The sequence below is a fragment of the Bufo bufo genome, chromosome 3, assembly GCF_905171765.1.
Source record: "Bufo bufo chromosome 3, aBufBuf1.1, whole genome shotgun sequence".
NCBI classification, from domain to species: Eukaryota; Metazoa; Chordata; class Amphibia; order Anura; family Bufonidae; genus Bufo; species Bufo bufo.
This window is the reverse complement of record NC_053391.1, coordinates 409,410,834-409,435,677: the sequence shown is the minus strand read 5'-3', so window position 1 is coordinate 409,435,677 and position 24,844 is coordinate 409,410,834. Positions and strand designations below refer to the sequence as shown.

Here is a 24,844-nt window from a genome sequence, read left to right as displayed (position 1 = left end):
CGTGACCTGGGTGCGACTGCCAAGGGTCGATCTATTTCACGGGTCTCAGATTGAGCCTCGATCACACCCTGACACAGCCTCTCATGCACCCTGCTGCCACCATCTATGACAGGGATCAGCAACCTTCGGCACTCCAGCTGTGGTGAAACTACAACTCCCAGCATACAAACATGCTTGGCTGTTGTTGGAACTCCCATAGAAGTCGATGGAGCATGCTGGGAGTTGTAGTTTCATCACCTCTGGAGTGCCGGAGGTTGCTGACCTCTGATCTATGACATTTAAATCAATACACCGATTAATTAAGGGCTCATAGAAAACCCCACAGCGCCCCACTGGCAAGCAGGCTCACATTGGCACAGGCCACACGTATAGCAAATACACGGTAACGCAAACCGCACTCATACACTTAAAAAAAAAAAGTAGGTTACTGGGCTCGTTCAGGGCACAAGGCAAAACCATTAAAGATGTGCTTTAATGTACTAAACGGTACAGTACTTAGTTACAAGAAATAAATAAAGTTAAAAGAAATAAGAGATATATAAACGTGCACAAAACAGTATAAAAATAAAAGGATAAAAAGCAGAAAGGTTCTTACTCAACGAATTGTGTGGAGTTCCTTCTGGTTTCCGGGGACAGGAGGAAAGTGGAGCATAACCCAATGTTGATCGGATCCCCAAAATTGTGTCAAAGAAATGTTCCCAATAGTTCATTTTTATCCCCATTCGGTAGAGGGTGGAGCTGAGAGGAGTCTCCCACCTATTCTGTCCCAGCCTTCTGGGATGGCCCTCATTACCTGTGCATGCTCCACCTTTTATTCAGCTGGCAGACATGAAATATTATTAAAACATGGCTTCCCGTCCACACTAATGGATATTCGGGACCCAACATGTTTTAATAATGTATATTATATCCGGCTGATCATTGTGATACCACACATGACCGGGGTGGTTGTCCCAGAAGGTGAGACAATGGTTATGTGGGAATGCTGGCTGTCAGGGATGGCATGTTTAGACCCCCTACGATGCCCACATTACGCAGAATACAATGATCACAATTATTAATTTGTGAGTTGTACCACAGATGAGTTATTGCTTATGAGATATCTTCTTCATCCTCTGGCACTGTATTTGAGAAGCTTCTGGACCCCTACGGGGTGAGGTTCCAGGCTGTCTTAGTGGCTGCATTTCTAGAAACAACCTTCATTACCACTTGCAAAGGGCAAGTTTTTTAACATTCAGGTGATAAACTGATTTCCTCCAACGGTAATGCATATTCCAACTGCAGGCCAAGACAGAACGGCACGAACAATTACAGAATGGAAAATATATAGTATCACACGACAGTTATAAAAACATACACAGATAATAAAAGTTATGAGAATTGTTGTCCATTTCTCACATTGGTCTAGGAAGTAAAAAGAGGTGGGGGACCAGGTAGTGTCAGAATATCCCTGAGGTAAGTGTAGTTTTTTTTATTTTGCCAAAGAATTATTAGCAGTTAGAATTTTTTTTTTTTTTTGCTGGAAAACCACTTTAATGATATTGTCAGCTGCCAAAAAAAAACTTTAAAAATTTAAGTCATTACTGTAATCATAGTTGAGTAACTCACTGTCTGTATTCACGTAATCAATGTCTGTGATGTGTCCAATAGAATCATAAGATGTATATGAAAATCTGTCATTCATGCTGGGTAGCTGTAACTCTGCTTTATAGTTGGGGCCATTATATGCAGAATCTGTGAAAACAAAAAGATATATTTAGAGAGAAGTTAAAGCAGTAAGAAAATGTTATCTTGCAGTTATATCGGCTCAGTGCTCACTTATTCCTTGTTGCTGACGATGGACTGGCTCTTTCTTCACAGTAGAGTACATCACTTGGCGTGTAACATCTACTTTTGCATTGGTATCTGAAGGAAAAAACATAGGGGCAGATTTATTAAAACAGTCTTTGATACCCATAGCAGCCAATCACACTGAAGCTTTAATTTTACAAGAGCACTTAGCTGAGCTATGATTGGTTGCTCTGGGCGAAAAGGCGGTTTTTAATGAGGTACATAGAATTGACATGAAGTAACAACACATTCAATGGGTGAAAAGTTTGATGCATTTCTTAAAAGTATGTCACGTGAATTATGCCTACCAAGGGAGAAAGCTTGGCAGGGCACTGAGAAAGAGGTAGACTCATACCTTTTTGGCAGTACATAGCATATTTATTGCACAGAAAAAGAAATTTAAAGGTATATCCACCTTCTGGAGCCTTTCAGCCAGACCCATATGTTGCTGGACCTGCGGAGGGAAGCATATTTACCTGCTACCTGCCGAAGGGTTCTGGCTGCTTCAGTCCCCGGCTGCTACGCTGTGGTTTTGCTCGTCCACATCCTGTTTGACAGGGATCGGGTGTGTTGCTGCAGTTAATAAATTGACAGTCCCTCTAAAGGTCTATGGGGCCCCTTAAACCTTGAGAGGGACAGTCATTGGTCTCTTGAGACCCCAGTCCACTGACAAGGGTGTCTCATTTGTTTTGGAGGATTTAGATTGCAAACTCCTTCTGCTCCTCCGTCTATATACCCAGCTACTTTCCATTATTTCTAGAGATGAGCAAATTTTAAAAAAATTTGATTTGGCTGGTTTGCCGAATTAAAAATTATTTTTTGGTTCGATACGAATTTATCCAAATTGCGTTAAAAAACGTCTATTTCCTGGCTGCAGAGATCTTTTATAGTGGTGTAGAACACTGTGCCTTGCAGTAACACGCATAGGGAGTCTGCTGGGGTAGTTAAACAATACTGTGAGTCAGTATGACATGCAGATGACAGGTGTCGCTCTTAGAATCACTGCAGGCTTCACTTATTTAGGCAGTCACGGGGCCAAAACTGACCAAATAATTCAAGTATGAACTCAGCCTTACAGGACGATATTAGCGCCAAGAAGAAGTGCACTCCTTTTCCACATAGATGCCTACAGAACCTGTTCTATTAAACGCTTATACAGAGCCCCCCGACAGAGTGGAGAGGGTGTCAGCAGTATGTTTGTGTTGACGTCACTGATTATTTTGCTCTTCCTCTGATCCGTCAGAACAATAACCCCAAAAAAACGCATCCGCCTTCACTCGGTCAGCATTTGGTCAGTAATCCATCAGTATTGCTAATGCCAAAAAAAAATAGGAGTGGATCCAAAACAGAGATGACCGAGTCAACCATTCAAGAACTGCTGGGTTGCTGGTCAAGACACGACCGCTAGATGACACTGAGAGCTCAGGCCTCTCGCTGCCACTCCTGCTGCCACGCCCCCTTACTCTGCTGCGACCTGTGCCTGCTCCAGAAACATTTAGACCTCTGCCACACAACGGCTAAAAAGCAGTTTTTTTCACACTAATGCACACAAAAAAGGGCTTTGGAAAATATAACTGCACCGCTGAAAGGCAAATATATTTTTATTTTGCCACTAATACACGCCACAAAAGGCTTTAGAACATATAACTGCATCGCTGAACGGCAAATATATTTTTATTTTGCCACTAATACACTCCACAAAAGGCTTTAGAACATATAACTGCATCGCTGAACGGCAAATATATTTTTATTTTGCCACTAATACACGCCACAAAAGGCTTTAGAACATATAACTGCATCGCTGAACGGCAAATATATTTTTCTTTTGCCACTAATAGACGACAAAAAGTGCTGTATTTTAGCACTTCACCACACATCGGCTAATAATCTCTTTTTGTCACACTAATACAAGGCAAAACAGCTTTAGAACATATAACTGCACCGCACAAGGGCAAATAAGATGTAGAAATATTTCCTTGTAATAAACCCTGTTAATGGCTGTATCAAACAGCACTTGCACCCCAATAACAAGAACGGTTTACAGAGCTGTATAATGGCAATTTGGGTGCCCAGCCATTGCAGCAAGGTGTAATCGGATTGTTCCTATTACCCAGGCTGTAACCTCCCTTACTGAACCCTGTTCAGCATAAATGCTGTGGAATGATTCCTCCCTATCCTTTCCCTAAACCTTGAATAATCTTTCCCTGCACTTGTAAATCGTTTTTTTTTAGCACAATGAAGTTTTTTCTAGCACTGTCCCTAGCGCCTGCTGACGTCTCTCCCTGCAGAATCCAAGATGGTGAGGCTATTTATAGGGCTGTGACATCACAGGGCTGGCTGCTGATTGGCTGCATGCATCTCATTATGGTGATCCCGCCTTCCCAGAGTTACTTGCTCCATGTCCTCACACGTGCAGCAGTCATTTTAGGAAAAAATATAATTCGTTAGCACGAAACGTGAGGAAATTCGGATTCGATGCTTATCGAATTTTTCCAGAATTTCGGATCGAATTCCACTTCGGCAGCTTCGATTCGCTCATCACTAATTACTTATTAACCCCTAATTTCCAAGTCCCCTGAGAAGTCCACCAACAACAAGACAGAAACATGTCATATTGGGCAAAATTAGGGTGTATCCGGGCATAGGTCTAAATATGTGGGAGAGCTTTCAGAAAGGGTCGCCATTGTCAGGGAGTGTGCTCTGTGGTGGTAGTGTTGACCAGCCCCTTCCCTCTTTTGTTAGGGAATTTATAGGGATACTTAAGGCCGTTTTCCACAGGGGACCTGACCTGAAAAACACAGAAGAAGAAATCACTCCTGACTACTGTCAACCACCAGATGACCCAAAGTACCAGTATTGGATGAAAATCACAAGCGGGACTTGGTCTAGGTTACAAACAAGGTGCACATTTCCCAAGAAGACCAGCATGACCATCTAGACTATCAAGGTACCCTCTCGGGCTATATATTTCCTTACGCTTCACTGGCAGCAATAGTGAGATAACTGGTGTTCAATAGGCATTTTTCTACATGATTCCCTCTGGTCTTTCATATGGTTATTATCCTCTAATTCTTTTTTCTACTTAATAGGAGACAAATTTTATATCATTTTTATTAATACCTACAGATGTTCCATGGTTAGCACTCCCGCTGTTAACTCAAATTTCTTAACTCATTTCATTATCTTGAGACAAAAGCCATTGAAAAGCAATTGAAGGTGTTTGCTTAGATTAGATAACTAAACTCAGAAATCTCAGGAAAAAAAAGAGTGCTAACCATGTTACATCGGTAGATTAAAAGTTGTTTTAATTGAACCCTAGATCACAGCAGTGGCAGTAACCCTTGACTACAAAAAGTAAGCAAAGATAGGGAAGAAAGATCCCAAACAAGAAAAGGAGATACTTCAGGAAAAAAAGAATATATTGGGTAAGTGCCTTCTTTTCTTTTTTTTTCTGGACGGGAGGCAGTTAATTAGATGAGAATATCACTTTAAGGCCAATGTGGAGTCATTGGGACAGGTTTAATGGAAGGGCTTGGAGAACTTGCAGGGCTCTGTACCGTCCTTGGGCACTGATGTGATTTACCTACCAAATTAAACTTTTTCTCTGTGCAATCAATTCGCTTCTAAGTGATCAACCAAGCACTGTCACCAAGCCCACTCCATTTCAAGAGGTTGTTTCGGGAAGATAACCACAATTCATATGCCCCTTTAACAAGGTCACTATTCATATGCCCCTTTAGCTCACCATTCCCCGGCTTGTGGTGTCTCTCATTTAGATCAACAGGCATGATGACATCACTGCATCGTGCCTGCCTGCTGGGAGGTGTAGGATGGGAATGGTGGAGCAGGTGGCTGATGGCTCTTTGCTTCACCATTGCATTCAACCTTATCTGTGTCCTCGGGAAGCAGATACAGTTGAAATCCTCACATGCTACATGACATGTCCTGGGACAGTCGCCAAAATCCAGGATGTGTGTTCTCTTTTACTATTCATTTTTCTATTAATTTCTGGGTTTAGTGTCCCTTTAACTGCTACAACTACATTAAAGGGGTTTTTGGACTAAAAAGGACTCTGTCAGCACTTTTGATCATGCTAAACTGCTGGCAACACTAGGTAGAGGCTGAGGACAGCAGGAGAAACATACTTTTTTTGTGGAGTTTTTACTATCAGAACTAGTGTAAATTCATTTTTATTCTACTATGTTCTTCTACAGCAAGTACCCTAGAGGTGGTGCTTCACTTCTCTGGTCTTACAGCTCCTCCCCTCTACTCTGAGTGACAGTTGTTTGCATCTAACCAGAAGACCACTACAGGTGCCATGCAGAGGGGAGGGGCTGTGAAGTAGCTCAATGTCTCCAGTGTGCCTGAAGGACAAGAGCCTGACAAGATAAAGGTTCATGTTCACACAAGTGCTTTACAAAAAAACAAGATTTTTATAAAACTTACCTGTAAAATCTCTTTCTCGCTCTTCATTGGGGGACACAGAGACCGTGGGTATAACTATGTCCTCTACGAGGCGTTGACACTAGTAAAAGCTGTTAGCTCCTCCCCTGGCAGCTATACCCCCTCCAGCCTGGAGAGAGAGCTTCAGTTTGTGAGAAGCAGTAGGAGAAGCAAGTAAACCAACGAAAAAACGTGGAACAGCAACAATGCCAAGAACTGAACCAGGTTCTAACCAGCAACAGCCACAACTGTGGCCGAACAACAATACTGGGTGGGTGCTGTGTCCCCCAATGAAGAGCGAGAAAGAGATTTTACAGGTAAGTTTTACAAAAATCTTGCTTTCTCGCCCATATTCATTGGGGGACACAGAGACCGTGGGACGTCCTAAAGCAGTCCACAGGGAGGGAAAACCACAGACCCATGGAGCAAGCGCCCTTGTAGGTAACTAAGAACTGCCGCCTGCAAGACCAAGTGATCCAAAGGCGGCGCCCGTCGAAGCATAAGCAGGCATCTGGCAAACTTTTGTGAATGTGCGCAAGGAGGACAGTAGCCGCCCTGCACAACTGCGCAGCGGACCTTTGAATACTCCAAGCCCAAGAGCGCCCACCGCCCTGGTGGAGTGAGCCGTGACGCCGAAGGGCGGGACCCCGCCCCGGGTGCAGTACGCTTAAGTAAATGCAGACGTGGAATTGCCACCCTGCAGGCCGCCAATGCCTTGCGAGGACCCTCCGGGATGACAAAAAAGGAGAGTCCGTACACCGGAAGGAACTGGAGGCTAGCAATAAATCGCCAAAGCCCTGACAACGTCCAAATGACCCAACTCCCTTTCCCTAGGGGTGAAGGGGAGCGACACAGTGATGGAAGGACAGTTTCTTCATTGAAATGGAAATCAGAGACCACTGTCGGAGAAAAGGAATAAACGGGCCGGGAAACCGCTTATCCCTGTTAGAACCGGGAGGCTCTCTGCAAGAGAGCGCCCCAACCCGGACACCCATCTGATGGATGTGATAGCCACCAGAAAAGACCACCTCCCAGGACAGGAGTCGGAGTGACATCTCCCGCAAGGTTCAAGGGGAGAATTCCGGAGCGCTGAAAAAACCTAAGTTCAGATCCCAAGGTGGTAAAGGAGGACGGTATGGAGGAACCATATGTGCCATTCCCTGAAGGAAGGTATTATGGGCCCCGGGTGAGTCAGAGGATCCTGGAAAGGATACACAGCACCGAAACTGCCCCAGCAAGGAACTAATGGCCAACCCAAACCCCAGGACCACAGGATCCACCCCTGCTAAAGGGAAGCGCTCCACGGAAACGGTAAGTGGTCCACCAATGTCCCTCGAGCCGAAGAGGCTTGTGGAGAGAATGGGAAGCTGGCTGATAAACTACAGAGAAAGGAACGCCTGAATGAGGCATGTCCAACCGCAAGCCAAGGAATCAACACATTGGATAGGTAAAAGTAGAGACGATATGAGAATCATCCACGGTAGAGTTCCGTCAACGACTGTGTATGAACGGTGTAGCAACACTCCTAGAAGGAAAATTACGACCAGACCAAGATGAGAGAAAAAGACTCCTGCCTCGAGAAGGAAGAATAGAAAGGGTGTTCCGTTCCAGGAACGAAACTCCATGAACAGTCGTGACATCACCCCCGCTCAGCCTGGTGTGGTGAGTCTCGTAGACTAGCCACGGAATGTGCAGTGAAATAGCATGACTACATCGGACTGACGTGGCAGTCGCTAGTCAAGTCTTGAGAGAGGTAGTTGTAGATATGGGTAGTACACCCAGGACCAACGGGTAGGACTTGGAAAACGTCACGGCCCAACAGTCGGTCCGGAACAAGACTGGAAGAAAAAAAAAAAAAAAAAAACACAGAACCAATACCCTGAATCAACATAGATGAGGGGATGTAATAAGGTAGGAGCTACCCAGGTTTGCGGTGTGGCCGTGAACCCCGAGCCAGAGAAGGAAAAAGACGGAAGGAAAGAGTGGTAGGGTGAAGTCCATTCCCCATCTGAGACAGGCACTCACAGAAGTAGCCACCGGATGATAGTGGCGGTGCCACACTCCGCCTAAGGAGGAGGCCATGCAGCGTATGCCACCGAACTTGGTGTTAAAGGAATCAGTCACCTGACGAAGGAGCCGTGCAGGGGGAGCCAGAGTATGTAACAGCTACTCCAGGACCCCCATACCGTAGGAGCCGCAGCGTGCCCGCCAGCACAAACTGAGGGGCAGACTAGAGGTATCCGGTAGAGGCCATGGTACCATACTGCCCCAGGGAAGAAGAGCTAACCTTAAACACTCCACCTGGGAAGGGCGTTGAACAGGAACAACCGCCAAGCCAGCGTCAGGGTAGAACCCCTACCTGAGGGAACGGCCCACTGCAGTGACTGCAAACGCTAGTACCAGCGTAAAATCCGCACCAGCGGAAGAGAACACGCTGCAAAGCTAAACCAGAGTGCCAGCACAACCACTTCCCACATCAGGAATGGTGGATAGAAATATAGAGTTAGTGTAACACTCGACTTGCAGGAATGTAATCACAATATTACGTGCCATGGTGTACGCACTACTTATTGTTGAAGACACATATTGGAACAGTGGAGGACCATGGGGATAGGGGACGCTAGGACACATGAGTGACGCCGGGCAACCCCGAGAGGAGAGAGGTTGTTATATTCATGCCCCAAACCGGCACCGAAGGAAAAATACACAACGTGGAAACAGCCACAGTATCCACTGGCGGCACCGAAATATCATTAGAAGAAGAGTAGAGGGCGCCAGCGTGAAACGATACTCGCTACGCTCCACATGTAGAAGAAGCTAAGGCACCTATAGCCGTGGCATAGTTGAAGTGCAAGATCCAAGATGCGTACTCATTCCCCACGGTAGTTCTAGCAGGAACTGAATCCAAGTAGAGAGGGAGTACGCCTCTTACGGAAAGGGCAAGGCATATGGAGAGTCCGTATCAATACCCCACCTACGTAAGGGGGTAAGACATACAGTAAACCCTAAACTAGGGATAATGCCATAGTGCCACTATGGAAGAGGCTAATGCATACAGTAAGTACTGTCCCCAGTGGGAATGCAGTTCCGCCACCTACTAAAAGGGGGAACGCCTACTGCAGGTACTGAACCAGTTCAGGCTGGAGTAATCAGGCGAGGCCAGATTTTTGCGGTGCCCGCACCCGATGCTGGTGATAGCCTCCTGGAGCGGCGCACTTTTAGGTGCCCGCTTCCAGGGGATGATTATCGCTGGGGAACGGAGACAAGGGGAGATCAGAGGTGCAACCCTGCATTATGCGCAGGCACTCTGCAACTTCTCTACACCTGACCAAAGCAGGGCGCACTGTCGCCCGCTGTGATTTAAGGTCATTAACCCCCTATGTGCCCGTGTACATGCCCACTGGTAATTGCGACGGCACAGAGGGGGAGGGAAGACTGTTGAGCTGGGCTAGTGAGAAAAAACTGTCTGGCCAAGGAGGAAGTCTATTCCGTAGAACCCTTCAAATAGGAAAGGAGGGAGAGGGTTAACATACTTAGCTAGTCCCGTACTCACCTATCTTCCTCCTCTTCACTTCACCCTCCCTAAGTGGGCCCATAATGGTACCTTCTCCAGCAGGGTCACCTCCTCAGCAGCTGGCACCGGAGTGGCAGGAGTCTGGTATGGCGGGAGGGTCTTCTCTTTGGCGGACCTAGGTGACCCCTTGGCTGGCGGGATGCAGGGGAGCGAAGCTGCCCTGGTCCACCTTGTCTTCTGTGGGGGAGGCAACAGTGCGGATGACCGGCACTGGCGCAACTCGACCCCGGGAGAACAGGGAGGCGAGGCGACCACTGTTGTCCCATCTGAAAAAGAAGGAAAAAAAATAAAATAAAATAAAAAATCTTCAGGAGATCCCCCACTAGAAAAAACTGAAGCTTTCCAGGCTGAAGGGGGTATAGCTGCCAAGGGAGGAGCTAACAGCTTTTACTAGTGTCAACGCATCCTAGAGGACATAGCTATACCCACGGTCTCTGTGTCCCCCAATGAATACGGGTGAGAAAGATATGTTTGTACTGCTCTCCTCAGTCCCTTCATAGTGCTGCCAGCAGTTTAGCATAATCGAATACTACTGACGGACACCCTTTAAACTAATGTAAAATAGTAACCCATATCTGGTGTCAGTATGGCACATCATTGCTACATTGTTGTACACGGAGACAGATGAGGGGTCATGAGAGCAGTGGTGCTGGAGAAGTACAGATTTGTTATTTAAAGTGCTACTTAAAACTGCTAAAAATGCTGCACATCAGTAGTGATTGGCTGCAGAGGTTAAATGCCCCTGTGTCGATATGTTGTTGCTGGACCAGGAAGTAGATAAGGACGGAGGACCAGGGAGTGTCAGAACATCCCTGAGGGAAGTGTGGCTTTTTTTTTTTCTTTCTGGAAAACCACTTTAATGATATTGTTGGCTGCCAGAAAACCCCTTGAAAAATGTAAGTCATTACTGTAAGTGTAGTTGAGTAACTCACTGTCTGTATTCATGTAATCAATGTCTGTGATGTGTCCAATGGAATCATAAGATGTATATGAAAATCTGTCATTCATGCTGGGTAGCTGTAACTCTGCTTTATAGTTGTGGCCATTATATGCAGATTCTGTGAAAACAAAAATATATATTTAGAGAGAAGTTAAAGCAGTAAGAAAATGTTATCTTGCAGTTATAATGGCTCAGTGCTCACTTATTCCTTGTTGCTGACGAGGGATTGGCTCTTTCTTCACAGTAGAGTACATCACTTGGCGTGTAACATCTACTTTTGCATTGGTATCTGAAGGAAAAAACATAGGGGCATATTTATTAAAACTGTCTATAAGAAAAACAGTTTTTGATGCCTATAGCAGCCAATCACACTGAAGCTTTCATTTTACAAAATCACTTTACTAAATGAAAGCCAAGCTATGATTGGTTGCTCTGGGCAAAAAGGCAGTTTTTAATGAGGTACATAGAATTTACATGAAGTAACAAATCCATGTAAGGTGTCTCCATCATCTGGGAATGCAAACACATTCAATGGGTAAAAAAGTTTGATGCATTTCTTAAAGAGAGTACGTAATGTGAATTATGCCGACCAAGGGACAAAGCTTGGCAGGGCAATGATAAATGGGTGGGCACATACCTTTTAGGCAGTACATAGCAAATTGATTGCACAGAAAAAGATGTTTAAAGGGATTGTCCACCTTTGAGGACCTTTCGGCCAGACCCACCTTATGTCACTGGACCTGTGGAGGGAAGCAAACTTTCCTGCTCCCTGCCACAGGGTCCTAGGTCCTTCAGTCCCCCACTGCCATGCTGTGGTCCTGCTCATCCACATCTGGTCTCACAGGGGTCACGTGTGCTGTTGCAGTCAATAAATTGCCACAGCAGTGATGTGCCCTCCATGCGTCACATCAATGTGTCACACCACTGCAGCCCGTCAAACCGGATGTTGTTTAGTGGGACCAAATCGAAGCAGCGGTGGACAGCAGGGAGCAGGCAAGTATGCTTTCCTCCATAGGTCCGGGGACATGGAGGGTTTGGCTGAAAGGTCCCTGGGGGGTGGACAACGCCTTTAAAGGGTTTCTCCAGGATTCTCCTTTAAACTGCCCCCCCTTTTTTGCTCCGTGTCTCTATGTTGGTGCTCTTTGGCTCTCAGGCTGTCTTCCCTGGACTTTGCATGTAAGGACCAGAAACCAGTACAGACTGCAGGTATGTATTCCTCTCAAGACAACCCCAGTGTCAGACTGGGACTCCTTGGGCCCACCAGAGAAAACAAATCTTCAGGCCCAACCCCTGTATCTATATATAAAAGAAAGACATACTGTATATATGTATGTATGTATGTTCCGCGATCACTCAAAAACGCAACCATCAATTTCAACGAAACTTGGTATACACATCCCTTGCTACTTGGAAAGAAATCTTGTGGGGGTCTCAGCTCTATAGGACGTACCGTTCCTGAGATATTCCCAAAAAATGACCTGCATTAGTCAATAGAAGCCTGCAAGTCTTTCTCTTCATATCCCAGTTGCCATACACACGGTCACATGTCCCTTATCAGCCAATAGAAGCTTGCAGGCCCTTAGTCTCCACAGACACACAGTTTTACTCCAGGTTTCCATAACAACCCAGCCATTTTTCTTCACTGCTGCGGGTCAGCTTTAAAAGGGGCAGGGCGCTATGGATGACACTTTTAAGGGAGCGGAGTCCTGTGGAGTTACTAGTTCAGGGGGCAGGTAGGGTAGCTATTCAGGCCACCCTCAAAAGACGAACTTAAAAACTCCGCCCCCAGGTCCCACTAAGCCACGCCCCGATGCAGTTAGGCCAGGCCCCCTCCCACTCTGCAGCCGACAGCGATTAAAAAATGAAGGTAAAATCAACTTCTGTGAGCTGCAGGGGTGGGAGGGAGGATGACTTTCTCTCTGCAGCTCACGATCAGACATCACAGTTCTGCTGTTTGAGAGTGAGCTGTTCAAAAGAACATCCCTGTGTGAGATATTCCCCAAAAATGCATTATCTAATAGAAGCCTGGTCACATGACCCTTATCAGCCAATAGAAGCTTACAGGCCCTTAGTCTCCACATACACTCAGTTTTACACCAGGTTTCCATAACAACCCAGCCATTTTCCTTCACTGCTGCAGGTCAGCTTTAAAGGGGCAGGGCGCTGTGGATGACACTGTTAAGGGAGCAGAGTGCTATGGAGGTCTCAGTTCAGGGCAGGTAGGGTGGCCATTCAGGCCACCCTTAAAAGACTGACTTAAAAACCCCGCCCCCAGGTCCCGCTAAGCCACGTCCCCTCCCACTCCGCAGCCAACGGGGATGAACAAATTAAGGTAAAAATCAACTCCTGTCAGCTGCAGGGGTGGGAGGGAGGGAGATTTTCTCCCTGCAGCACACGCTCACACAGTACAGTGCTGCTGTCTGAGAGTGAGCGGTTTAAAAGAACACCCCTGTGTCCGTTTAGGTCCTGCACCAGACGGAGGACAGGGAGTCTGAAAGCTGAACTGTCCTGCCTAAAACCGGACCTCTGGCCACCCTAGGGGCAGGCTGCTGTGGAGGTCACAGTTAAGGGGACGGTCCGCTATGTATGTCAGTGTTAAGTGGCAGATTGCTGTAGAGGATACTGTTAAGGGGACAGGGTGTTGTGGAAATCACTGTTAAAGAAATGGGGTACTGTGGAGGTCACTAATAAAGGGGCGGCCGCTGTGGAGGTCCCTGTTAAGGGGGTGGGATGCTGTTCAGGTCACTGTTAAAGGGGCGGGCTGCTATGGAGGTCACTGATAAGGAGACGGGATGCTGTGAAGGTCACTGTTAAAGGGGCGGGCGCGGTGGAGGTCTCTGTTAAGGGGACAGGGAACTGTGGAGGTCACAGTTAAGGGGGTGGTCCGCTATGGTGGTCAGTGTTAAGGGGCCGGGTGCTGTAGAGGTCACTGTTAAGGGGGAGGAGTGTTGTGGAGGTCACATTTTAAGGGAACAGAGCTCCGTAGAGATCACTGTTAAGGGGGCGGGTTATTGTGGAAATCACTGTTAATGAGACGGGGTACTGTGGAGGTCACTAATAAATGGGTGGCCGCTGTGGAAGTTAAAGGGGAGGGCGCTGTGGATGTTACTGTTAAGGGGGCAGGCTGCTGTGGAGGTCACTGTTGAAGGGGCGGGGTACTGTAGTTGTCACTGTTATTGTGAATACTGTCGATATCTTTTAACGACACACACAAAGATTAAATGAAATAGATGAAATATACCCATCCGAAGCTGGGTCCTTCTGCTAGTCATCAATAAATTCCAAAAGGTTCTGAATCAAAGATATAGACCCTAGTGGCAGGTGAACTTTGGGGCCCCCCAGGGGATCCTCTTGCACTCTTGTGGGCCAGTTCAACCCTGATGCCCACCTTTGATAACGTTGCTGTTAGCTGCATTGAACAGGATGGGAACAAAGGGCACATGTGCAAGATTTCAATGCAGCTAACAGTGACATTGCCAAAATTTGGTACAGTGAATTCAAGGGGTTGTCTTACATTGCCTTTTTTTTGTTAAATCTCTTTTTATTAAGGAATAATAACATACAAGAAATATCACTGTGTGCAACGACCAAGAGTAGAGCATTCATGAGTCAAGAGACATATAGCAAGCAGAAGAAGGGTCCCTGAAGCCTTTCGGATCTATAACAAAGTCCAGGTTTTCAAAGGGTTCCTAAGGCGGGGTGGAGCAGTTAGTTGTAGTAGAATGCCCAGAGCCCAATATAGGTGTCTTGACCAGCCATAGCATATCACTTAAATCATATTTGGTCGTCGTGGACACAGCGACGGATAGTAGAAGGGAGATTTTTTTTTTGCTTTTCAAAAGACCCAGAGTTTCGAATTTCCTTCCTCTTTGGCGAGTGCAAACCTTGTATGTGAGTGACAGACCATGCTAGTCAGTTCATGCTCCCGATGCTGCTAACAAAACTTTTCATTAGTAGCATTGGCTCTGCAGAGCAGCCTGACGCCCGCAGCTCTTGGCTTGGAGTTGTCCCAATGAATGATGATGATGTAATGCAGTGCAGTGGCCAGATTGGGAGCTGCCATGTATGCATGAGTGTGCACCCTCCTGCAATCCTGCCCATCAGAGTGAGCATCAAAGGGGATCACAGCACAACCACCGCTGCAAGATCACAGCAGTAACCCCTGACAACAGTAAGCAAAGAGATTGAAGAAATGCCTTCTCTTCTTTTTTTCTGCAGGACAGGGCAGTTATTAAGATGGGAATCTCCCTTTAAGGCCTCATTCACACAGTCAGTGTTTGGTCAGTGATTCTTATCAGTGATTGTGAGCCAAAACCAGGATTGGAGCCTCCACAGATGTAAGGTATACACCTGTTCTGTGTTCAGAGCCGCACCTGACCAAACACTGTGTGAATAAGGCTTAAGGCCATGGTGTAGTCATTGGGACAGGGTTACTGGAAGGGCTTGGAGAACTTGCAGGGCTCTGGACCGCCCTTGGGCACTGGTGATGTTATTTCCATACCAAATTAAACTTTTTCTCTGTGTAATCAATCCACTATGAACTGCAAAAAAAAAAATATGCATGCAGGACTTTCATCTCCGCTCAAAAATCATGTTCTGAGCGGATGCCGAACTGACCCTATTATAGTCTATGGGGTCTTTAGGCTCCGTTACGCTCAGTTAGGTCTCAGTTATCTGCAGAATCCGTCCTTTCCATTCTCCTGCTCCTCAACGGAGCCGAAGAACGGAAAGGAGAAACGTTGATATGAACAAGGCCTAAGTGATCTACCAAGCACTGTCACCAGAGACTACCCTTTTCAAGGGGTCATCTCGAGAAGATAACTGCTATTTATATGCCCCTTTGTGATTACGATTATTATTTTGTAATCAATGCATTTTTTTTTAAATAGCGTTTTTTTCAAATTTTCAAAAAGGAAAAATACTATATATATATTGTGGCAATGTGAACATTGAGGTGTTGTTTCCCCAGGTTCCAGTCGGGGACTTGAGGCATGCTCATGTCCAGGGATCCTATTTAACCCTGCTACTGGATCTTGGGTGTGGCTCACTCTGGAGTGTCTTGTGAAGCAGAGTCCTGGTGAGGCTCTGTGTGAGTGGTCTCAGCCGGGTGGGCTGAGGGGCCACGAGGCTAGGCGATCGCCTGAACTTTGGGGGACGCGGTGACGCCTGTGAAACAAGGATCACAAGGCCAGAGTCGGGAGGACTACTGGGCCACAATCCCCCAAAAGGTATTGAAGTGTCACAGCCTGGAGGTTGCTGGACTGAATGGCTGAAGAAAGTCGCATTTGTGTTCCATGTGTGAAAAGGGCTCTCTAGGTGAGTCAGGGATACGCTTATGTGTTTAGTTAGAGCCTAGCCGGGCAAGCGTTTGTTATTTTGTGTGGATGTCACACGTGATAAGTTGAAGCTGCGACTTCTTAACCTGTGCTTTGCTAAAGTGTCTGAAATAAAGCAAGAGTTTGGACATTATAATCGTGTCTGCGAAGATAGTGTGACCCCCTGAAAAGACAATACAAAAAAAATAATATATATATATATATATATATATATATGAGAGAAAAACAACCACTGTATCCAAGAGGTGTACATGAAGTAGTTGCAAAAGAAAAAAGACAATTAAAAACCCCCCCCCCCCCCCCCAAACAGCAAAACAGGATTCAAAAGTAATACCTCACCAAAATCTCAGGTAATGCATCCACATAAGGGCTCATGCACACGACCGTTTTTCACTGATCCGTTGTTCCGTATCTGAGTTTTTTTCCCCTCTGATTTAAAGGGGACCTGTCACCGGGATTTTGTGTATAGAGCTGAGGACATGGGTTGCTAGATGGCCACTAGCACATCCGCAATACCCAGTCCCCATAGCTCTGCGTGCTTTTATTGTGTAAAAAAAAAAACGATTTGATACATATGCAAATTAACATAAAAGAGTCATATCTTACTTGTGTGACCAGAGAAGAGTCATATTTTCAAGCTCTGACACATCTAAGGTTAATTTGCATATGTATCAAATCGGTTTTTATACACAATAAAAGCACACAGAGCTATGGGGACTGGGTATTGCGGATGTGCTAGAGGCCATCTAGCAACCCATGTCCTCAGCTCTATACCCAAAATCCCGGTGACTGTTCCCTTTAAGTCCTCTTCTGTTCCGCTATTGCACAAAACATATCCGTATGGTTTCCGTATTTGATCCGTTTTTTGAGGATTGTATACAGAAACAGTAACTTATTAATCACCAAACACATGAGCAATATGGGCTGGGCATAGCATTTCTACAGTATGGATCCACAAAATATGGATGAAATACAGATTACATACGGATGTGTTCCGTGTGCGTTCCGTATTTTTGCAGACCCATTGTCTTAAATGGGGCCTCGGCCCATGATTTGCGGACAATAATAGGACATGCACTACTTTTTTGCGGAAAGGCCATGCGGACAAACGGAAACGGAATGCACACGGAGTAAGGGTCCATTCACATGTCTGTAGAATGGGTCCGGATTAGTTCCGCAACATTCTCTATGGGGTCGGAAGAGATGCGGATAGCCCACAGTGTGCTGTCCGCATTCACATTTCCGGAGCGCGACCCCAATCTTCCAGTCTGCGGCTCCCAAAAAAAATAGAACATGTTCTATTCTTGTCCGCAAGAATAGGAGGAGATTAGCCAGTTAGAGGTAGTTCCAACCTACCTCTCCTGGGGAGAGGTTGTTTGAGAAGTCTTGTCTGACTTAACCCCTGCTAGGGGAAGGCACAGGCCTAGTCCTGTCTGGACAGGTTCTGTTAGTCCTACGCCAGCCTTATCACTGGAGGTTGTGCAACACCAAGAATAAGCAAGCTTGAGGTACTCTAAGCCAGGATAAGAAGTTCCTAGGATTATCTACAGTAAGAAACAGACTACTGCTATAGCAGTGCTTAGAGAGCTACAGAGAGGATACAGCAGAGAGGAGTTTGTTGCAGACAGAAGTATTCGCCTGCCATTTGCCTGCTGAAACCTATTGATGACCAAGATAAAGTCTGGAAACTGTATGGAATACCGTTTATTACAAGTAAAAGCAACTGTTCAACTGTTTACCAAGTCTGGACTCAACTTTGTTCTACACCATCCAAGTTCAACTACCCCATTTTGCACTGCTTCGGACCACATCACGTCTGGGATCCAAAGATATCCAGGTAGGAACACCGTGACATGTGTACATAACATCTACAGAGACTGTAGGCCACCCTGCACCACTCTGGCAATCCTACCTCTGGGTATCCAACATTACCATCTACAAAGGGAGCCTTGTGCTTCCGCTGCTTAACCGCAGCTGGCATCACGTTTACTTGCTCTATAAGAGGGACATATTTCGTAGAAACCTCCCAAGGGGCAAGCGATACCCCAGGCATGGTCTAGTGGGCCTGTTGCAATCTCATTCTCTTTTATGGGATAGTCTTCTAGGCATGCCTTGTGACTTTTGAAGAGGTCATTGTACAAGGAAAGAATAGATAAGATTTGACAATCACTTATTGTGAATGTCCTGTCTTATCTGTCATTCTAATCCTGCCTGTAATGATATCACCACTATATTACTGTATCACCTCTGCAGTAAAGTGATCTGTACAGACCAAGAAGTGGCGTCTATTATTATTATTAGTGGCCAGTTGAAAAACTGCAGGATTTTATGGTTTTGGTTTAAATATAGATAGTGACATGGAAAGTTAAAAATAACCACCAAAAATTGTTTAAAAATATATTAAACATAAAAATGTGATTTGAACCATTGTTCATTTTCTGACGACACATCTCCTTCAGGGCTCATGTACACGACCTTATGTATTTTGCGGTCTGCAAAAATCGGATCCGCAAAAAATGCGGATGACTTTCGCGTGCATTCCGTATTTTGCAGAACGGAACAGCTGGCCCCTAACAGAACTGTCTAATCCTTGTCCGTAATGTGGACAATAATAGGACATGGTCTATTTTTATGCGGAATGGAAATACGGAAACGGAATGCACACCGAGTAACTTCCGTTTTTTTTTGCGGACCCATTGAAATGAATGGTTCCGCATACGGTCAGCAAAAAAACAAAACGGAACAGACACAGAAAGAAAATATACGTTCGTGTGCATGAGCCCTCAATGTTAGAACACAGGGCTGCTTTAACCATTGGTCAAAAGTTGTACATGCACGGGGCCCCTCAAGCATCCACTGGATGAAAATACAGTTGAAGACTTAGAAAAATGGAGGGTCTGCTGCATGTCCCCTAGGGCTGCAGTAAATGATTATTTTAGTAATCGAGTATTCTATTCATTATTTTTTACGATGAATCAAGTAATCTAATAAGAAAACCTTCTTAAAATAATGTATTGCTTTATAAAAATGTCCCCCCTTTCCCAGTGCCTCCTATGCCATCCACCATGTTTCCCACTCCCCCATCAGATCAGCAGCTCTCCATCCCATGTCCCCCATGATGGCACTGCTATCAGCCCCTCCATCCAGATTGCCATGATGTCCCCCTTCCCCAATGCCTCCTATGCCATCCACCATGTCCCCCAGTGCCATCAGATCAGCAGCCCCTCTATGCCATGGCACTGCCATCAGCCTCTCCATCCAGATTGCCATGATGTCCCCCTTCCCCAGTGCCTCCATGCCATACACTCCCCCAGTGTCATCAGATCAGCAGCCCCTCCATGTCATGTCCCCCAGTGCCCCCATGATGGCACTGCCATCAGCCCCTCCATGCCATCCTGTCACGGCGGACGTGCACTCAGACTAACAGATAAACCACCAACCAGGCTCTAGGCGAGAGGCAGGGGAAGGGTCGCCTCCTAGCTAATCCCTGACCTCTCTCCCTGCACTGCTCAGCCCACATGCAGACCTTGGTGGTAGGTATGATGTGTCCCCGTGCCTAGGCTGAAACACCCTAAATTCCCTGAGATGGTGAAGAGGGGAAATAAGAGCAGCCTGCTCGCACAGAACCTGGATGGGAGAGATGACAAAAAACAATCAAACTAGAAACCACACTTATCTTTCTGAGCTGGAACAGACAACCTTCCTTCCTAGCTTCCAAGACCAAAGTGATTCCTATAATCCGCTCAGAGCACTGGGCTGGAGTGCTATTTAAACTAATGACCCCACCCAGTGCACCTGATGGGAGGCGGATCCAGCACGGCTCCAAAACAAAACACTAAACTCGTGTTGCTATTCTGGCCGACCTCCGCACAAAGTCAGGGTGGGGCATGACAGTACCCCCCCCTTCTACGGGTGACCTCCGGACACCCCGGACCAACCTTATCCGGATGGGACCTATGAAAAGCCCTCACCAGTCGGCTGGCGTTGACATCTAGAGCCGGAACCCACGTCCTCTCCTCAGGGCCGTATCCCCTCCAGTGCACCAGGTACTGAAGGGAACCCCGAAGAATTCTAGAGTCGAGAATCCTGGAGATCTCGAACTCCAAGTTTCCCTCGACTAGAAGAGGAGGAGGAGGCAATGGCGATGGTTTCACCGGTTTCACTTATTTTTTTAGTAACGACCTGTGGAACACATCGTGGATCCTCCAAGTCTGCGGAAGATCCAGCCGAAACGCTACAGGATTGATCACCGCAGAAATTTTATACGGACCAATAAATCTTGGACCCAGTTTCCAAGATGGCACTCTTAATTTGATATTTTTAGTGGACAACCACACCAGATCACCCACACACAGGTCCGGACCAGTCACACGTCTCCTGTCAGCCATTCGTTTATACCTCTCACCCATCCTCTCCAAATTCCCTTGAATCCTCCGCCAGATGGAGGATATAGCAGAAGAGAATCTCTCCTCCTCTGGCATCCCAGAGGAACCAGTCCCAGAAAAGGTACCAAACTGAGGATGGAAACCGTATGCGCCAAAAAATGGCGACTTACCCGTGGACTCCTGCCTACGGTTATTTAACGCAAATTCTGCTAAGGACAAGAATGAGGACCAGTCCTCCTGATTCTCAGCCACAAAGCACCTCAAGTAGGTCTCCAGGTTTTGATTAGTACGCTCAGTCTGACCATTCGACTGCAGATGAAAAGCCGAAGAGAATGAAAGTTGAATGCCAAGCCGAGAGCAGAACGCCCTCCAAAACCTGGAGACAAATTGCGTGCCCCTATCAGAGACCACATCCGAAGGGATACCATGCAATTTCACAATATTATCCACAAAAATCTGCGCAAGAGTCTTAACGTTAGGAGGACTAGTTAGCGATATAAAGTGAGCTATTTTACTGAAACGGTCAACTATCACCAAAATCACTGTTCTCCCGGAGGAACTCGGCAGATCCGTAATAAAGTCCATAGCCAATAACTCTCTATCTCCAACATCAGAATTCCTCTCGGCGACCGAGAGCTTCTTGGAGAAAAAGGCACACTGAGCCACTTGCCAGGGGATGAACCCTGTGACAACACCGCACCAACCCCCACCTCTGATGCATCAACCTCCACTACAAATGGCTGACACACATCCGGCTGCACCAGAATGGGAGCAGACGCAAAACGCTCCTTAATAGCCGAAAAGGCCTGCAATGCCTCATCCGACCAGACAGAGACGTCGGCGCCCTTCTTGGTCATATCAGTGACGGGAGGCGGATCCAGCACGGCTCCAAAACAAAACACTAAACTCGTGCTGCTATTCTGGCCGACCTCCGCACATAGTCAGGGCGGGGCATGACACATCCAGATTGCCATGATGTCCCCCTTTCCCAGTGCCTCCTATGCCATCCACCATGTCCCCCAGTGCCATTAGATCAGCAGCAGCAGCCCCTCCATACCATGTTCCCCCGTGCCCCCATGATGGCACTGCCATCAGCCCCTCCATTCATATTGCCATGATGTCCCCCCCCCAGTGCCTCCATGCCATCAGTGGCGGATTACAATAGGGACGTCCGGGTCGGCAGCCCCGGGCCCAGCGCCGCTGGGGGGCCCAACGCTGACCCGAACACCCACATACTGCGCCGGGGCACGGGAGCGCAAAGCTCCCTGTCCCGTCGCCGATCACCGCCATAGGCTTCAGGCCTTGCAGGCCTGAGGCCTATGCGGTAGTGAAATCCTGGCGCAGGCGTGTGTGATGACGTCATCGCGCGCCTGTGCCGGGACGCAGCACTGTGACGCGCCTGACTCATCCCGCCTTCCTCTGCGAGCAAGCGCCTGGCCCTGGATATACAGTAGGTGAGTATTTATCTTTTCATTTTTTGTTCATTTTTTATTTTTTTATTTCATGTTCCTACTTGGGGGGGGGGGGGGGGCAAATTGCTGTGTGGGGGCAAATTATTATGAGAGGGACTACACTATGTGGGGGCAAATTGCAGTGTGGGGGCAAATTATTATGAGAGGGACTACACTATGTGGGGGCAAATTGCAGTGTGGGGCAAATTATTATGAGAGGGACTACACTATGTGGGGGCAAATTGCAGTGTGGGGGCAAATTATTATGAGAGGGACTACACTATGTGGGGGCAAATACTTGGGGGGGGGGGAAATTGCTGTGTGGGGGCAAATTATTATGAGAGGGACTACACTATGTGGAGGCAAATTGCTGTGTGGGGGCAAATTATTATGAGAGGGACTACACTATGTGGGGGCAAATTGCAGTGTGGGGGCAAATTATTATGAGCGGGACTACACTATGTGGGGGCAAATTACTATGTGGGGCAGTGTGGGGGAAACTATTGTGTGGGGGAAATTGCCATGTGGGGACAGTGTGGGGAAATTGCTATGTGGGAAAATTGCTATGTGGGGGCAAATTACTATGTGGGGGCAGTGTGGGGGCAAATTACTATGTGGGGGCAGTGTGGTGGAAATTACTATGTGGGGGCAGTGTGGGGCAAATTAATGTGTGGGGGCAAACTACTATATGGGGGCAGTTTGGGGGAAATTACTGTGTGGGGGCAAATTACTATGGGGGGATTACTATGTGGGGGCAGTGTGGTGGAAATTACTATATGGGGGTGTTGCTATTGGAGAGGCACTGTAGGGGCAATTCTATTATTTCTGGGGACACTATACAGGGATTATTGCCTGGAGCACAATAGAGGGTGTTATTATTACTGGGGCACTCTAGGGGACATTATAGCTGCTGTGGACACTATAGGAACATTTGGGGTAATTTATCAAACTGGTGTAAAGCAGAACTGGCTTAGTCGCCCATAGCAGCCAATCAGATTCCACCTTTCATATTTGACAGCTCTTTTGGAAATCCAGTTCTACTTTACACCAGTTTGATAAATTACCCCAATTATGTCTATTAGGGTCACTATTTTTCAGCAGTATAGTTCCTGGGGCATTGGGGAGCACAACGGGCACAGTATTGGGGGTGGCAGGATGACACTGTGGGGACACCAGGATGAGGAGGTTGTCTGTGTTACAAACTGTAGAGACGAGATGCGGCTGAAAGAATTTGCCATGGTGGTCTGGGTCAAATGGAGGAGAAGAGGAAAGAGAAGGTATACATGACAGGAGATGTCCCTGGATGTAAGAGGTATGTGGTGCTGTATTCTCCTCCATGTCTTTTTTATTACAATTATATGTATTTTAAATTTGGCGACCAAATTTTTCAGTTTAGGACCCAATTTGGTGTATTCTTTTTTAGTCTGAAGATGTCTTATGGCCTAAGAAGAGACTGTGGCGCCCATGAAGCACCGCAGCCTCTTCATACAAAAAAAAAAACTAAACTAAAATGGAGGGGGGGGCCCAAGTTGGGTAGACAGCCCCGGGCCTATCATGCACTTAATCCGCCCCTGCATGCCATCCACCATGTCCCTCACTCCCCCAGATCAGCCCCTCCATGTGCCAAATCACAGGTGCCCCATTACCTTCCCCCCAATAACTTTATACATGCCAAATTACAGGTGCCCCCGTTAACCCCTCTCCCCCCGCCAATAACATTATACATGCCAAATCACAGGTGCCCCTCCCCCGCCAATAACTTTATACATGCCAAATCACAGGTGCCCTCCTTTTCCCATGCCAAATCACAGGTGCCCCCATTTCCCCCTGCCCTGCCACTGCTGCCTCTGGTAACTTTATACTTACCTTTCAGTGCAGAGTGCGCCGACACATGGAGTCCGCAGGAGACACGTCTTCGTCCCAGCATGCACTGGGGACCTGACGTCACACACACTGTCAGCCAGCACGCTGACGATGTTTGAAAGCAAGGTCCTGCAGCGTGGTGCCGATGGAAGGCCATGGAGCGGTGAGTGAGAAGCTTCATTTCACTCATGCTCCGTGGGAATGTGATTTAAACGAATCCTCGATGCAGAAAAACTGCATTGAGGATTTTTTTGCCTCGATTACATCGATGAATCGTTTCAGCCCTAATGTCCCCACATGTCATCATTACTGGACTGCAGTGTCACTCATACAAGGGGCGGAGCCTGAACCATTGTCATATAGACTGTTGACAGTGTTGGCTTCACTGCTTCAGGATCTCAGCAGGAGAGTGTACAAAATTTTATCGGGATGCAGGACTTCTGACCTAGCCAGCAGATTTACAACTCCAAAGGCCAGGTTAGAGTGCAGTGGACAATTAAGGCCTCCTGCACACGGCCGTTTTTTTTTTCCCGTTTACTGGCCGTTTTTTGCATTCCGTATACGGTCCGTATACGGAACCATTCATTTCAATGATTCCGCAAAAAAACGGAATGTGTTCCGTATGCATTCCGTTTCCGTATTTCCGTTTTTCCGTTCCGTTTTAACATAGAACATGTCCTATTATTGCCCGCAAATCACGTTCCGTGGCTTCATTCAAGTCAATGGGTCCGCAAAAAAAACGGAACACATACGGAAATGCATCCGTATGTCTTCCGTTTCCGTTCCGTTTTTTGCTGAACCATCTATTGAAAATGTTATGCCCAGCCCAATTTTATCTATGTAATTACTGTATACTGTATATGCCATACGGAAAAAACGGAACGGAAAAACGGAACAGAAACGGAAACACAACGGAAACAAAAAACGGAACAATGGATCCGTGAAAAAAGGAACCGCAAAACACTGAAAAAGCCATATGGTCGTGTGCAATAGGCCTAAAGAGGACTTGTAACCTCTCCTGA

The 24,844-nt window shown here is 46.8% G+C and overlaps 1 protein-coding gene across 2 annotated transcripts in view; it reads right to left on the bottom strand.

Moving 5' to 3' along the window:
* LOC120993444 overlaps positions 1–24,844 on the bottom strand; it is a 60,967-nt gene that overhangs the window by 2,832 nt on the left and 33,291 nt on the right. For both annotated transcript variants that reach the window (XM_040421950.1, XM_040421951.1), the window contains exons 5-8: positions 10,990–11,076; positions 10,780–10,905; positions 1,819–1,905; positions 1,609–1,734 (exon numbers count right to left, since the gene is read on the bottom strand). In XM_040421950.1, coding sequence (XP_040277884.1) covers positions 1,609–1,734; positions 1,819–1,905; positions 10,780–10,905; positions 10,990–11,076 — 426 coding nt within the window. The remainder of the gene's footprint in view (positions 1–1,608; positions 1,735–1,818; positions 1,906–10,779; positions 10,906–10,989; positions 11,077–24,844) is intronic.